At 42.3% G+C, this 12,862-nt stretch overlaps 1 protein-coding gene across 1 annotated transcript; it reads right to left on the bottom strand.

Moving 5' to 3' along the window:
• Positions 1-287: 287 nt before the first annotated feature.
• Positions 288-692, bottom strand: LOC144231798 (galectin-7-like). The gene has a single exon (XM_077764362.1). The coding sequence runs from the start codon at positions 690-692 to the stop codon at positions 288-290; it is 405 nt and encodes a 134-aa protein (XP_077620488.1).
• Positions 693-12,862: the final 12,170 nt, after the last annotated feature.

The following is a 12,862-nucleotide window of genomic DNA, read 5'->3' as shown; positions in this document are numbered from 1 at the left end:
CTCTTTTCTATTTATTTAAAAAAAAGATTTTTCTTTTAGGTATTTTCTACACTGCTCAAACTTACAACCCCCAGATCAAGAGTCGCGTGCTCTTCCGACTGAGCCAGGGAGGCACCCCTGAAACCCTACTTAAAAATGAACAAGTAGAAGGACATTTTTAGGGACAATCTGACAAATGTGAATTCTAAATGGGAATTACATATTAAGGCATATATTTATATAATTTAATTTGGTTCAACGTGAAAATGTTATTTTTAACTATAAAAAATGTTATTTTATTTACTTACTTATTTGTTTGTGGGCTGAAACTGTATTTGCCACTCAGCACCCCGGTGTGCCCTCCGGGGCTGGCTCAGAAGACCTTCACCCAGCTGCAGCTTCCCGTCCACGTCCAGGAGGCATGTGCGGGCGGGCGGATTCGGTAGCGGAAGGGGTGGCACCTCGGATTGCCGGACCGCTTCCGGGAACCCTTCCGTGGTGGTGAGGAGCCCGCCGCCGCCGAAGGACCGCCTGGACGGGAAGGGAATGCCTGCGCCGCTCTCCCCTGGGCCCCAGGTGCCCTGCACCAGGGTGTTGAAGCCCACTGCAGACTCATTCAGCCAGGGAGTGAAATGCAGGGCCTGAACCTGGCTCAGCAGCAGGCTCACATAGAACCTGCCTGCCTTGCGAAGGACGACACTACGAGTCCTCATCACAGGGCCAGCTCAGATGCCCTAAGGCGGTGAGGTCTTGTGGGACACATTCTGCGGGATCAGCGGAGGGCGGTCCAAGGGACCCAGGAACGCAGAGGAGAGAGGCAGATGGGTCAGCCCCAGGGAGAAACGACCAGGACCCACATCAGCAGAATCAGTGAGAAAAGTGAGACAGAGGAGAGCGAGCCAGAGCCAGGTAAAGACTTGGAGAGAGAAATGCAAAACATCAACAGAAAAAGAGAGAGAGCATCCAAGAGGCAGATGGGAGCTTTGGGTTGGGTTGGGTCAACCCAGGAGCCACACAGCCCAGACACTTCCTCGCACATCTTAGCACCCACTTTCTCCTTTCAAACAGGAGACCTCAGCCTGGTGCAGCGTTGGGTCCAAGCCTCGCAGGCCTCTAGGCCCCTGAGACACTCAAAGATCTCCCCTCTGCCGTGGTTGGGACAGTAGCACAGACAATGGACAGATGTTCTTATTTTAACCAACTGAGCCACCCAGGTGCCCCACAAATGTTCTTATTTTAAAAAGATGTATATTGAAGTAAAAAAACAAACTGTGTCGTCACCCACCCCCCATTCCGCCACCAGACTTAGACTGAGTTCTTAAAATGAAAGCTACCAGATCAGAGTAGGGCACAGGGCTGTGCTTCATTTTTCTTTTCCTTCTGGTTAAAACCAAGTGTCATCCTTGACAACTGGGGGTGAGGCGTGGGGAGGAAATTACAGCAAATCAAAATGTTCACAGCCATGCATGTCTTTCTTGAGTTGCTTCTTTTCCTAATTGTTTTGCACTGTCAGCAGAGCGGAGCCTGTGTTATGTAAAGCCAGGGATTCCTGCATCACAGGATTTAGGCCCTCTCACCCACATCCCTTCACATTCTGCTGTGGATGGGGGAAGAGGCTCCAAAGCAGCAAGTATATTGTGGGTCAGAACTAACTACAAGGACTCTGGGCTGGGAAGGAAGACAGAAGTAAGTTGGGTGGGTCTCTGGGCTGGCTGGTTTGGACTAGACCTTGTGGCTCCCACAGTGATAGCTGCCTGCAGGGACCCCCAACCTTGGGCCTGTACCAGAAACTCAGGAACAGCTCCTGTTGGGATTTTTTAAGCCCTCTCTGTCAGGCCTAATATCTCTCAAGCCTAGGCCCCAGGGAGCCCTGCTGAGTCTGGCTGATTCTGAAAGCCACGTCTTTCTACACATCCAATCTGCTGCTTTGTCAAATGGGCTGGGAGGGCTGGAAGGGGAAAGGATGTCTAAGGATGCCAGGCAGTGAGCGTTAACAGGGTATTTTAGTATTGCTGGGGAGCTCTGAGCAGACACCACAATGCCCATCTGTCCATTAGCAGTAGGCTATGGATTAGAAGTGGTAGAAAGGATATCTTTAAATAGATTTCTTGTTTTGTTTGTTTGGTTTCAGGCCTAGTGATTGAGGTCACTCTGGGAGAAGCTTCAGAAGAAGCAGGAAGCTCTGGTCAGAAGCTTTGGGTTTTACATTTCACAGCCATTATCCTCTCTCCTACTTCAATGGGGGAGAGAAAAGGTTAGGTGGGTGGGGTAGTGGAATGAGGAACAAAAATCCTCAGTCTAGGAAAATCAGACTAGAAAACATTACAATACATATTTTATATGTCTGAACCATTGAGGGGAGTGGGCAGGGTTCAGCTTAGCACAGCTCACCTTCATCAGGGAATCCTGATGGTTTTCCAGCAAAAATCAGCCTGGATCCCTGATGCCTTTGAGCCCACTCATTTGCAAATAAATGGCAGGAGCTCAGAACCAGTTTCCGTTCCAGTGGAAGGACTGGACGTACCCAAAGTCTTGGCTTTAAATTCTAGCTCTGGCACTTGCTGGCTCTGGTGTTTTAAACCAGTCCCTGGCCTGCCCTGGGGCTCAGCAACTAGTTTAGATGCTGAGATAAGGGGGTAGGGTATCAGACTTTCATGGGAGCAGTTCTGGGCTTTGGGAGAGAAGACAGAGGAGAGGAGAGAGAGAACCAAGTGGAGTTTCTTCCAAGTATACAGTTGCCTAAAAAAATTGCTATTAGTTGTATTTAAATATGATTAAACTTCTTATAATATTAATAATTTATCATTTCTTTGTAATTCATATTTTGAAAGCTTTAAAAACATTGGCAAGTCATCCTTTGTTATTCTTTCACCCAGTGTGGCATTAGCACCCAGTGGACGCGGTGCCCAGGGCTCCTTCATGCCCCAGGATTGGAGTGGGGCAGGGTGGAGATGGGGTGGGGTAGATAATTTTGCCTCCAAGCCTTACATCACTGTTTACAAGTTCTTTCCTTCCCGCCTCATCACTTAAGTGCCAATAAAAATGGCATCGCCCTATTGTGACTGTACATCATATAATGACATCGTCACCTTCAACTCGTGGGTCGGGATGTCTCCTTTTACCTCCCTCTTTGCAATCTCAGGTTTTGCCTGGAGTTGTGCTGAGAAGAACCTTGGTTGAGTGCTGCCATCTGCTGGCCAAAATGTATATAAGTAAGGAGATGTGGCAGGGAAAACGTTAAACCCGATGTTTCCAAGACCGTGTGCTGTGATGTCACTAGGTTGCAGCTTTTCATATTATTCTGTTAGCAACATATTACTCTGTAAAGCAAATACAGAATCCATAACTGGCTTTCAGAGAAAAATAACTCTAGAAATAGTGTTGAAGTAATTTGGGATTTACAGAATAGTTGTAAAATAGTACTGAGAGTTCCATTAACCCTTTACCCAGGTTCCTTTAATTTTAACAACCTACGTAACCATAGTGCCATTATTGAAACCAGAGAATTAACATTGATGCAATACTTTTAGCTGTACTAGAGACCTAATTTGGTTTTCGAATGTTCTTTCTCTTGTACACGATCCAATTCAGGAGCCCATGTCGTCATTTCTCCTTAGTCTCCTCCAACAGTGACAGGTCCTCGGTCTTTCCTGACCTTAATACTTTTGAAGAATACTGGTCAGCTATGTTGTATAATGCCCCTTGGTTTGTTTGATACTTTCTCATAATTAGATTGAAGAAATACATTTTTGTCAGTGAATCATATAAGAGGATAAATCATGCTGATATGACTTACAAACAGTGATACTTTTTTTTTTTTTGAGATTTTGGTTTTTTTTTAAAGAAATCTCTACACTTAACATGGGGCTTGAACTCATGGCCCCAAGATCAAGGGTCACCTGCTCTACTGACTAAGCCAGCCAGGGGTCCCCAGTGATGCTAACTTTGACCTCTTACTTAAGGAGATGTCTGTCAGGTTTCTCTGCTGTAAAGTTATTATTTTCCTCTTTTAAATTGATGGGTATCTTCTGGGAGATACCTTGAAATTTTGCACAAGTTCTGTTTATCATACTTTAACCTAGTGATATTAGTGTTCATCAGTGGGTGTCACTTGCAGCAAATATTACTGTATTATTTGCCTAGTGGTGATTATTTCCATTTCTCCTATATTTTGAAATTGGAATTCTGCTGTGAGGAGGGCTATCCCTCCACTTCTTTCTTTCCTTCCTTTGTCCCATTGACCCTTTGTTCATTCCTTGCTTCTTTTCTTTTTCTTCCTTTCCTTCCCTTTCCTTCTTTTTTCTTTCTTCTTCCTCCTTCCTTCCTTCCTTCCTTCCTTTCTTTCTTCATATCAGTATGTACTCATGGATATTTATTTTATTCTATGGGTTAGAATCCAATGCTATCATTTTTTATTTTGTTGTTCATACTGTCCAAGCTTAGGCCTTTGGGAGCTCTTTTAAGTCCACTCCTGTGCCCTTCAACACAGACCATCATTTTAAAAGTAACAACAGTATTGAGATATAACTCACATACCATAAAATTCATGCTTCTAAAGTGTACAATACAGTGTTTTTTAATGTATTCATAAGAGTGTGCAACCATTACCACTGTGTAATTCAAGAACATTTTCATCACTACCAAAAGGAATCTATTAGCCCTTACTCCCCGTTTCCTTTCCCTCAGTCCCTGGCAACCACTAATACCTACTTTTTTTTTTTTAATGGACTTTCCTATTCTGGACATTTCATACAAAAGGAATTGAAGGGTAGCAGACACCCCAAAATGTGTCACTTTGGCATGTGGATTATTTTGAGCTGCAGTCAATCAAGATGTTGCAGACTCAAGAAAAACTTCTACTTCTCCCTTAACTACCTGAAAGAATTTAGATAGGGGTCCTCCCCAGAAAGAGGGCTATTACCACAGATAGTTTGTTTTTTGTTTTTTTTTTTAATCTGAAAGACCTATCTGTTTGGCAGGGTAAATATCTGATTACCGAATATCTGTTCTGTGAATTACCCTTCTCCCCTTCGAAGCCCCAGGTCCATATCCTATTCCTTTGCTCAGGTAGGCATACAAGCCTCAACTGCCCGATTTGCTCTTATGTCTCATACCTTTAGGGCTCCCTTATGTATGAAATTAAATTTGTTTTTCTCATGTTAATCAGTTTTATATCAATTTAATTATTAGACTCACCAAAGAATGTAGAAGAGAGAAGGGATACATTTTCTGAGCCTGCAGAATCGTACACACGTGGCCTTCTGTACCTGGGTTCTTTCTCTTCGCGTAACGTTTTTGAGGTTCCTCTGTGGTGCAGCAGGTATCAGTTCCTCATTCCTTTTTATAGTTGAATAATAGTGCATTGTACAGTACAGACATACCACGTTTCATTCATCCAGCGAACACTTAGCTTATTTCCATTTTTTACTATAATGATTAATGTTGCCATTAACATTAGTGTACATGTGTTTGTGTGAACATGTTTTCAGTTATTTTGGCTATATACCTGAGAGTGGGATTGTTGGATCAAATGGTAACACTATGACTAACTTTTTGAGGAACTGCCAGATTGTTTTCTAAAGTGGCTGCACCTGTTTACGTTCCCACTAGCCATGTGCGTTTCAATTTCTCTACATCCTCACCAATGCTTGTTATTGTCCTTATTATAGCCCTCCTAGTGGGTATAGAGTAATAGCTCCTTGTGGTTTTGACTTGCATTTCCCTAATGACTAATGATGTTGAGCATCTTTTTATGTGTGTATCTTCCATTTATATATCTTATTATGATTTATTTAGATTGCTTTAAATTTTTTTCAACAATACTGCAGTTTTCAATGTACAAGTCTGGCACTTCTTTTGATAAATTTGTTCCTAAGTATTTTATTTATTTATTTATTTATTTATTTATTGAGAGAGAGAGAGAGCAGGAAAGAGGCAGAGGGAGAGGGAGAGAGAGAATCTTAGCTTGCTCTACAACCAGCATGGAGCCCTATTGTGGAGTTTGATTTCATGATCGTGAAATCGTGACCTGAGCTAAAAGCAAGAGTCAGACACTTAATTAACTGAGCCACTCAGGTGCCCTAGTATTTTATTTTTTTGATGCTCATATAAATGGAATTTTTTCTTTATTTCATTTTCAGATTATTCATTCTAGTGTACAGAAATATGATTGATTTTTGTATAATGATCTTGTATCTTGCATCTTGCAACCTTGCTGAATTCATTTATCAGTTCTAATAATTTTTTTATAGATCCCTTAGGATTTTCTATATACAAGGTTGTGTCAACTGTGAATATAGTTTTACTTCTTCCTTTTTAGTCTGGACACCTTTTCACTGCTGTTTCTTGCCTAATTTCCCAAGCTAGAACCTTCAGTACATTTTTTAATTGAAGTGGTGAAATTGGACATCCTCATCTTGTCTCTGATCTAAGGAGGAAAGCAGTCAGTCTTTTTTTCTTAAGGTTTTAAAATTTTTTTTTCTGAGAGAAAGAAAGAGAGAGAGAAAGGGGATGGTCAGAGAAAGAGGGAGATACAGAATCTGAAACAGGCTCCAGGCTCTGTGCTGTCAGCACAGAGCTCGACGCGGGGCTTGAACCCACGAACCATGAGATCATGACCTGAGCTGAAGTCGGACGCTTAACCGACTGAGCCACCCAGGCTCCCCCAAAAGCAGTCAGTCTTTAGCTGTTAAGTATGATGTTGGCTGTGAGTTTTTCATAGATGTGTTTTATGTGGTTAAGGAAGTTTCCTTCTGTTTCTGGCTTGTTGAAATTTCTTATCATGAAAAAATGTTGAATTTTGACTTTTTTTCCCCCTGCATTTATTAAGATGATCATGGATCATCTTGTGGATTTTGTTCCTTATTGTATTAAGATGGTATGTTAAATTAATTGATATTCACATGTTAAACCAACCTTGCATTCTTAGGATAGATTCCCCTCAATCATGGTAAGTCATCCTTTTTGTGTGTTACTGAATTGGTTTGCTAGTCTTGCATGGGGACTAAAATCATCCCTAGTTGAGAATTACTATGCTAGAGGAAAGACTAAATTATGTTTATTTCCCCTTTCTAGTGAACATTTATCTTAGTAGGCAATCAAACGTAACAGTGTGTAGCCAGTACCTTGGTCTGATGGAAGGAGACTTTATATAGGATCCCCAGCCACCTCCTTCTGGTGGGCATAGCTGTATCTGGCAGCCCTAGATGCTATGGAACTAAACAAATGGGGCAATCCTTGAGTAAGGCATAGGCAGAAGAGGCAATCAAATGTTTGGACAGAAGATACCTGGCATATAAGGTAGAATTGCAGTTAAGGAAACAAAAAGTCCTTTTGTGGCAGGATTCTCACACAGAGTCGTGACACTGTGGCTCTTCTTTCCAGGAAGCAACTTTATTCCTGCCGGCACTATTCAGTTGGGTTTGTACCCAAAGAACTGAGCCTCAAATGCCACGTGGCATAGTTTTAAAATATTTTTTCTACTTCTTTGTCTCCCATATATGGTAACACAAAAACATGTAGTCTGACTAGGTGGTCCCATGTTACAAGGTCTTGAGGGATGTTGTCACATATAGCTAGGTTGCCTTGAGGTTGTTTGGGTTTTTTTTTTACTTTCCTTAGGGAGGGGACCCTACCACACTTTCTTATGATTGGATAGCTCCCAGGTTGGTCTTAGCTCTTCCCAGAGGATGATAATGTGCATATAACCAAGTGTTTTGAGTGCCTTGAATGTTCTGGGCATATGGCCTGAGAACCTCTGAGCCAACTGATTGACTAGACCTAGTTGGGTTAATATTAGTGCCAACCATGCAGGGGCACTCAAAATGTGAGGACAAATTTTGGAAAGACTATGATGTTTGATCTATTTAAAAAAAGCATTAAAGTATTTATCATGGGAAAAATAGAAAATATGTTTAACTTCTTTCTGTGTACTATAGGTTTAGTATTGTTTTTGAGTTTGAATTCTACATTAGGAATATGGTAGAGAGAAGGTGGGTGAAAAAGGTACATCATAATCTTTTCAGTGCTTAGTGCCCCTGCAGATTCAGCCCTGCCTGTGGGGTTATCAGAATGTGCTCTAGTGGGAAGAGCCTTCAAGTCTTAATCCCTGATTTTACAAAAGAATAAGCTGAGGCTCAGAGAAGTTAAGTCCTTGCTATATAAAGTGTGGTCTGTGGACCAGCATCACAGCATCACCTGGAAGCTTTTTTGGAAATGCCAAATCTTAGGTATCATCTCGGACTTACTGAATCTGAATATGCATTTTAACAAGAACTCCAGGCGATCTGTGTACAGAGTCTGAGAAGCACTGGGTTGAGAGATTTATTGAGGATCAAAGAGACAGAAAAGCCAAAGTGGAGCCCAATTGTACCTACCATGTATTTATGTTTTTGATGTCATTATTTACTTCTTTTTATATTGTGTATTCATTAATAAATTATTGTAGTTATACTTATTTTTAAAAAAATTTTTAATGATTATTCATTTTTGAGAGAGAGACAGAGACAGAGACAGAGTGCAAGCCGGGGAGGGGCAGAGGGAGCAGGAGACATAGAATCCGAAGCAAGCTCCAGGCTCCAAGCTGTCAGCAAAGAGCCCAATGAGAGACTAGAACTCACGAACTGTAAGATCATGACCTGAACCGAAGTCAGACACTCAATCAACTGAACCACTAGGCGCCCCATAGTTATACTTATTTTTAATTCATTTGTCCTTTAATGTTATTTTTATTTAAAAAATTTTAATGCTTATTTATTTTTAAAAATTAATTTTTTTTAAAAATAGTTTATTTTTGAGACAGAGAGAGACAGAGCACGAGCAGGGGAGGGGCAGAGAGAGAGGGAGACACAGAATCTGAAACAGGCTCCAGGCTCTGAGCTGTCAGCACAGAACCTGACATGGGGCTCGAACCCACAAACCATGAGATCATGACCTGAGCCGAAGTCAGACACTTAACCCACTGAGCTACCCAGGTGCCTTAATGCTTATTTATTTTTGAGAGAGAGACAGAGCACGAGCAGGGGAGGGGCAGAGAGAGCGAGACCCAGAATCCAAAGCAGGCTCCAGGCTCTGAGCTGTCGGCATAGAGCCTGACACGAGGCTCGAACTCATGAGCTATGAGATCATGACCTGAGTTGTAGTCAGACATTTAAGTGACTGAGCCACCCAGATGCCTCTGTCTTTTAACCTTTATACTATAGTTAAGTGGTTAACACACTGCTGTATTTGAGTTTTAGTGTATTCTGAATTTGAATGTATACTCACCTTTACCGGAGTGTTGTATATTTTTATGTGTTTTCATGTTGCTAATTAGTGTCCTTTCATTCCAGTTTGAAGAACCCCTTTCAGCATTTCTTGTAAGGCGGGTCTAGTGATGACTCCTTCAGCTTTTGTCTGGGAAAATCTATATCTCTTATTTCTGAAGGACAGCTCCACGCTGTCAACCTCAGAGCCTGATGTGGGACTTGATCCCATGAACTGTGAGATCATAACCTGAGCTAAACCTAAGAGTCAGACGTTCAACTGACTGAGCCACCCAGGAACCCCTCTATGTTTTCTTGTAGCTCATTGATCTCCCTAAAAACAGCTGTTAAAAACTCTTTAGGTAGATTGCAGGTCTTTGGGGTAGGTTACTGGAGGAGTATTGTGATACAATGGTGATGTCATGTTTCCTCAAATGTTTATCTTTCTTTAAGTCTTGTTGCTATCTTCATGTTTGAAGTCATAGTGACCCTCTCCAGTCTTTACTGAATAACTGTGGGGGAGAAATATCTTCCTTGAATCCTGCTAAGGGTTCTGAGGCTTTATTAGACCTTCTATGGATACCCCTGCTCCAGGCTTCTTGCTTCCTCATGTGGCAGAATTCTTAGGCTGTATGCCTTCTTTTGATCCTTCAGCATACCAAGCTGAGTGCTGAGAGCCTCCCTTTTGCTTTCCCAGGGGTTGTGCTAAATCTCAAGTTTTCAGTCTCTCCTTGAACCAAAGATTTGGGCTGGTGCAGGCTTTCTCTGAGGGCTCACTCGCCATCTTCCAAAGCTCTCTCTTACCACTATTGAGAGCACACATTAGGGAACTGTCTATAGGGGGTGTGTGTGAGAGTAGAGGGGTGAGACTCAAGTAGTGCTGGGATACCTGTGGCCAGTGGGGGGATTTGTGGGTGAGGGACTCCCCAGTAGATCATGGGTAAACTTCTTAATGGAGTCCATGACACAGTTATTAGGGTCTGTGTCTCCTTAGTGCCCTGAGAGCCCTATCTACCACTATGCAAGCTACTTCCTGTCCCCCATGTGTGAGCTCACAATTCAGTATTCTAGGTGCAGTGAGACAGAAATGGGCTTCTTTGGTCCTGTCCTGCACAGCTATAGAAGCTGGGTGCTCACTCATGTGCTTTCACTTTCCACTCTGGGAAAAATCATGGGCTAAGAAGGCCTCTCTTGGGGGAGGAGTGATGTGGGTAAAGTCAAACTATTCCTCTTACCCTCTCCAATGAATCCAAACTCAGTTTTTGTTTTTTGTTTTTTTTTGCTCTAATGGTGTTCTGGAACCTCTGCTGGACTCCTAGACATCCACAAAAGTCTTCTTGTTATGGATAATTGTCTCAGATAGTGCCTTCCAGGGGCTCCTGGACCATGGGCAAGAGAGTCCAGAGCCAGTTCCTGGTCCACTGCAGGGTCCATAGCTGAGCCTTAGTGCCCTGTATGGGTGGGCAAGAATTCTTCCTGGGTCCCTTGGTAGATGGTGCTGCATCCCATAGCTCCCACGAAGGTACTTGTGACCTTGGAAGGATACCAAATTGTTGTTGATGGGGGGATATGAGTGAGGAACGTCTAATTTGGCCAATTTACTGATGTCATTCCCTGGGTGTTTTCTTAGACTACTGGTTAAGAAAAGATGCCATATCCTATGACTAAAATGCTTGTTGTTATGGAGAGATGGCTTTTGAGACCTAACCCTTTTCCCCCCAAAACAAAAAATCTTAAAGAAGAAGCCAAAGGCAAAAATGTTCCAGCTTAATGTTTTCTAAGGAACTGACTGATGTAATAAACACTGTGTGGTCCGGAACATGGTAACTTGACTAAAATTCAGATGGAACAAAGTAAATGATCTGGTTGTGGAGACTTTTTTTTTTAACGTTTTATTTATTTCTAGGAGAGAGAGAGAGACAGCGTGAGCAGGGGAGGGTCAGAGAGAGAGGGAGTGACAGACTCTGAAACAGGCTCCAGGATCTGAGCTGGCAGTCAGCACAGAGCCTGACGCGGGGCTCGAACCCATGAACCGCAAGATCATGACCTAAGCGAAAGTCAGACGCTTAACCGACTAAGCCACCCAGGCACCCCTGGTTGTGGAGACTTTTAGTGGTAACATGTTAGGGGGTTGGTGGTGAGAGTAAGGTTTTAAACACCTGAAAATACTAAAACATTTTTTTAAAAAGTTTTTTCTATTTCCACCCTACTAGGAAACATCCTCACCTCCTCTCCAAAAGAGAGAGACAGAATGCAAGCAGGGAAGGGGCATAGAGAAAGGGAGACATAATCTGAAGCAGGCTCTAGGCTCCAAGCTGTCAGCACAGAGCCCGATGCAGGGCTCGAAACCAAGAACCATGAGATCATGACCTGAGCCGAAGTTGGTCACTTAACAAACTGAACTACCCAGGCACACCAGAAAAAACTTCTTTGGAAGGAATTGAAACCAATTACATTTTATAGATATTTATTTGCCATCTGCAGTCAGTATGCATGCTAGTTTCAGCACTTTAATGAAATAGAGAAATACTGACCCCATCTGGGAGGCTTCCATTTTGTTTGACTTCTCTTCCCCTGGGCTTCATTTATAATGTCTTCTGCAGGTATTCTTAGACCCTCTAGGTTCTCTCTGTGTAACCTTTCAAATCTACCCAAACTAGCTCCACTCTGCTAAAGACTCACATAGTTGAAGCCTTCAGGAGACAGTGTTTTGGATGACTCCAAGGAGTCTCTCAAAGTCCACTTGCCCTTTAAGAACTTCTTCCAGACAGGTAATTTTCCTTTCTGCTGTCCTGGGACTTAAACATTAAACTGGATATCTCTTTAGGGTCAACCCACTGGACCACTTGGCAAGGCCCTATTCACATTTTATTCTACATCTTTGTTGCATATCTCCTACCTTTGGAAAATATAAAGTAATTGCTAGACTGTGCCAAGAAAGCAACCTTACTTTTATATTGAAAAAATGGAAAGCCTAACTTAGAAATTACTCTTTTTAACTAGAAATATATCTGCACTTTAAGATATTTACCAATAATAAAAACAGCTAAGATTTATTAAACTTTGTCATATGCCAGACACTATACTAAGTTTCACTTGCTTGTAATATCTAATCCTCACAGCAACCCTGTAATATAGATACGATAGATACATAGCCCATGGGGGTGCCTGGATGGCTCAGTCAGTTGAGTGGCTGACTCTTGTTTTGGCTCGGATCATGATCTCACGGTTGGTGGGTTCAAGCCCCGCATTGGGTTCTGCCCTGGCAGCATGGAGCCTGCTTGGGATTCTCTTTCCCTTTCTCTCTGCCCCTTTACTGCTCTTGCTCTTTTTCTCTCTCTCTCTCTCAAAATAAATAAACACTTAAAAAATATATAGATACTTATACCCATTTTACAGATGAGGAAACTGAGATTTAGGGAAGTTAAATCACTAAAGTTAAAGAATGTGCCCACAAATCTAGTAATGAGCACAGCAGGAATTCCAAACCTAGTTTCCCTTTTACCTGAACCGGGCCTCATGATCAATCACACACTCTATGAATGGAAAGAAGATCCTAAATCTCCATCCTCCCCTAGCTCCTGAGCCATGTACACACACACAGTATTTTACTGATGAGGACTTTTAAAGGCCATTCTCTC

The sequence above is a fragment of the Crocuta crocuta genome, unplaced genomic scaffold (assembly GCF_008692635.1).
Source record: "Crocuta crocuta isolate KB4526 unplaced genomic scaffold, BGI_CrCroc_1.0 scaffold102, whole genome shotgun sequence".
In the NCBI taxonomy this organism is placed as follows: domain Eukaryota; kingdom Metazoa; phylum Chordata; class Mammalia; order Carnivora; family Hyaenidae; genus Crocuta; species Crocuta crocuta.
This window is presented reverse-complemented; position numbering and strand designations above follow the sequence as displayed.